General features: G+C 37.5%; 1 protein-coding gene across 1 annotated transcript; it reads right to left on the bottom strand.

Moving 5' to 3' along the window:
- Window positions 1–1184: 1184 nt before the first annotated feature.
- Window positions 1185–1970, bottom strand: LOC121963227 (fibroleukin-like). Its single transcript, XM_042513545.1, has one exon. The coding sequence runs from the start codon at window positions 1968–1970 to the stop codon at window positions 1269–1271; it is 702 nt and encodes a 233-aa protein (XP_042369479.1). The 3' UTR covers window positions 1185–1268.
- Window positions 1971–4320: the final 2350 nt, after the last annotated feature.

Consider the following 4320-nt stretch of genomic DNA (forward strand, 5'->3'; position numbering starts at 1 on the left):
ATTCTCTGTTGCTATATACCCGTCAGATTCACTGAAAAATAACTCTTCACAAGAGTTCTCTCTCTTGACATTGTACAAATCCCACACTCAAAATAGACTTATTAATATTAAAAGGCTATAAAAAAGATATGTCATTTGGACTATAACCTCTGTAACTATGTACATCCTCAGTTACTGTCACATTCACCTGCAGGCCTTAACAAAACAGTATTGCAAAATCAAACACCACAAGGTGGCAGCATTGTGTTCATAGTACAATAACTGTGTGAAGGGTATAAACTGTTAAATCTGACAAGTTAATTTTACTTTTCTAAAGAAAAATGCCTAATGTATGTATATTTAATCTATCTACTTACTTAATCTATTTATTTAAAATTTACTCCTATTTACTTGATTTTGTGAACTTGTTGCAACTAGTCAATCATATATCATATTGGCATTTTCTTCAACATGTTAACAAAACAGAACTCAAAGATCTCCTAACTTTATCATTGGCAAAACCCACTCTGTCCACTCTGTCAGATTAACTTGGTTTACTGAGGTTGCTAACACAAACTAACAGTACTTTTAATTTTTTTAATTGCACAAACTCAGTTTATGCTGGTAGCTGGTTTAGTTGGTTTTGGCTGGTTGAAGATGGTCTTAGATGGTCCTGACCCAGTTCTTGCTGGTCTTTGATGGTCCGACATGCTGGTGTGGCCACCCTGTCAAGCTGTGCACATGTATCTTCATGCATAACACATGACAGACAAATTAATTGATTTATGCCTTTTTCTTTTCATATTTTCCACTCATGACTGTCACTTCTCCATACTCAAGGATATTGATTTGATTTCAATTTTACAGGAACTTCAATGGATAAACCAGCTAGAGTGACCATCACAAGCTGGTAGGACCAGCTAAACCATTAACAATTATGTGAAACCAAACCTTAAGCTGCTAAATCAAATTAAACTGGTCAAACTGTTTTTTTTTTAGTATGGAGGGAGTCACAATATTGGATTTTCTGCCATTATTATTTATTTCAATATTTATTATAGAAAAATACTTAGAGATGACGTTTTGTTTTTGTTTACTTTGTCAATTATATAATTATCTATATAAATTTCACTAATTTCTAATCATATAAGTAAAGCCAATAACAAGACGTGCAGAGTTTTCCATTCATCCATAGTTCCCAAGATTATTTTAAGACCAACTTGTCAGATTTTGAAGTTAGACCCTTTATGTTTATTTTCTTTTCAAACATGCTGGTAGAGAATCACAGCTTATGGTGCGAAGCCCTTTGGTCGGATCATCATCCTGACCATTTTAAAAGACTGTCTGTCGTTAGTGGGGTAATACTCTGCGGAGATGTTGTGCCACGTGCCCCAGAAAATCCCATCTCGGACTCCCTTGTACCTCCCTTCATAGTATCTCCCGTTGAGGTTTGCAGCCATGCAGGCGTCAAACCACCAGCCGGAGCTGTAGTAGGCCCCGCAGTTCCCGGATGGATAGCGGTCGTGGTCCCTGTCCGGCGTGGTGAACGCCCTGTTGTTGTGATCGTAACTTTTGCTGAAGCGGAGAGCATCACCTGCAGTCCCCGAGTATCCGCCCACCGACAGTCTGTAGCGCATCCGCTCACTCGCCACCCTGAAGTGCTCATACTCTGCATACTCCATCACCCCGTCAAAGTCCTCCAGCTCCACCCGCAGCACCATGTCCCTGTCCCGGGTCAGCAGGTGGATCATATTGTTGCCCAGCCAAAACTCTCCTCCGTCCAGCTCCCCGAAGCCTGCTCGGTACTCAGCCCAGGTGCGGTTGAAGCTCACGCTGCCGTCCTGTCGGCGCTGCAGGAGCGTCCACCCTCCTCCATTCAGCTCCATGTCACAGAGGACCGGGAAGCTCCTGCTGCGGAGGTCAGGGGTCACCAGGTACACCCTGCTTCTTCTCTGCCCCCTGAGCAGGTGGTCGGAGCAGTCTCTCGGCATGGTAACTGCAGAAAATTGAAAGAAATTTTCAGATTTCTCTTAAATTCTCCGAATTAATTACAAAAGAAGCCAGATTCTTCAACAAGAAACCATAACAACTGTCTCTGCCTCCATCACTGATCACTTATAACATGACCAATGGTGGAAGAAGTATTCAGATCTTTTAGTCAAGTAAAAGTACTAATACCACACTGTGAATATACTGTGTTACAAGTCCTGCTTGAAAATGTTACATAAGTAAAAGTGGGTATAATTAGGAAAATTTACCTAGGCTAAAGTATAAAAGTAAACAGAGAGAGAGAGGAAAAAAAAAAACAACACACCCAAAACAACTGGAATTTATTTTTAAATCGAAAAAAAACCCCACACAAAAAAATCAAAATTATTAAAAGAAAAAAACAGGAATTCAGGAAAAACACTCAAAAGCCCTCAAAATGAACAACTAATTAAAAAAAGAGTAAATGTACATATATACACAAACACATTTTTCCATAATTACTGTAAATATTCCCATAAATTATGTACATATCCAATTATTTTCATATTTTATACAGTGTATAAAACATGTCATGCAACTCTCTATTGTGCATTATTTTACCACTTACGGTGAAATAATATTTATAGGCCATATTTCTATATATTAAAGTAAATATACTCCCCACTGTGTCTATTGCGATTACCCTTTGCAACTATCAATCATAGATACACAGTATCTGTAAAAGTGTAAAAATGTCATTTGTATTTTTGTAGTATTTTGTCCTTTTTTTAAGCTTTCAGTCACTTTTTTTGCATTTTATCTCATCATAAAAGAAGACTCGCCCTTCTTCATTTTGGGAGTGATCTAAGTAAAGTCCTGCTGGTGCTCGTATCTTGCAGGTGAAAATATAATCTTGCAGCTGTGATGTAAATGTGTTTGGTGAGGTCACAAGAGCAACAGGTCATGACAAAGCTATTTTTCCATCATAAAATGTTTAGTGTTTTTGAAGAATTTCAGGGTGAACCCCCACAGTACACAGGCCTACAGTAGGTAAAATCATGAATTGTGAGAGATAAAATTGCAGATTTTAAAGTGTGTAACAATGACATAGCAGCAGCCCTTTTCAATGGATTGTTTTTATGAATAAAAAATGATGTAGTCTGTAAATAAGACCTCCACCTGAGCATGATAAGAAGGTGGTATTTATTAATTCAAATGCAGCATTTGAACTCTAGTGTTAAACTGAATAATCCATGAGACTGATCTGATGCCAGATTATTCACTGTAAACCATGCTCCACTGAAGGATGTTTTAAAGCTGTTAGCCTACACATTGCTGTGGTTTTAATCTTAACCACCACGCTCATGCAGACACACACATTTTGCACTCATATGCAAATTCCTCATTTAGACAGTATGTGTGGTACAAAGATGATCTCAGACCACATAATTAACTATCATCAAAGGTGTGCATCTCAGAGGGGGTCAACGGGGACACGTCTCCCTCAATATTTAGAACATGCATTTGTCCCCCACCACATGAGAGTGGTAATTATTATAATTAGAATAATTTTATTTTGACAAAACTAAAGACACAGCTATGACTTCATGCAGAAAAGGCAAAAATTGGTGCATAAAAACTCACAAGAATGCAGGAAATTGAGTGTTTGTTTTTCTAAACGTTCTGGCAAAGGATCCCCAAACACCCCGTTTCATATGTGGAACAAAACCTACGCCCTTGATTATTATCATTGATTAATGTGAGGATCATTAGTGCTTACGATGTGGTCCTCTCACTTAGATTCTTTTTAGCTCAGGTCATAACAATTTTCTGAGTGAGTAATACAAATATAAGCTCTCAAATACTAATGCACAACAGCTTTCTCCCATTATTATATTGAGGATTTTTAATCTTAAGTGGTTAAATAAAGGTTAAATAAATACAACTGTGATGTAATGTCAATAAGAGACAATAGATATTTATGAGGTTGGTTGTAAAGAAGAAAGAAGAATTTCATTACGAAGTTGCCTCCTCTCCTCTCCCTCTTAATTTTTAATTCCTCCGTGAACAGTGAATATTATTTTATTTCTTTGAGCTGACTGCTCAAACAATGCAACCTTATGATACACAGCCACGCAAATCAATGCTGTGTGCTATTATGCATGCCAATATAATTACATATCGGCTCTGTCAATAACAGCCACAATCCCTGCAGTAAGTACTTAACCCTATGAAACCCCCCCACACATGGGGAGAAAGCAATGAGCAACTTAACAAGACATGGCCAAAAAGTAAGTAAATATTCGTAAAATAATACCTGAAAATAAGTAGGAAAAAGTAAAAAGATAAACAAGAAAATGACCTTTAAATAGT

Source organism: Plectropomus leopardus, unplaced genomic scaffold (assembly GCF_008729295.1).
Source record: "Plectropomus leopardus isolate mb unplaced genomic scaffold, YSFRI_Pleo_2.0 unplaced_scaffold10513, whole genome shotgun sequence".
Lineage (NCBI taxonomy): Eukaryota > Metazoa > Chordata > Actinopteri > Perciformes > Serranidae > Plectropomus > Plectropomus leopardus.

What these genes read in the sequence shown, in the direction of transcription:
- LOC121963227 (XM_042513545.1), bottom strand. Translation starts at nt 1,970, where the DNA reads ATGCCGAGAGACTGCTCCGACCACCTGCTCAGGGGGCAGAGAAGAAGC.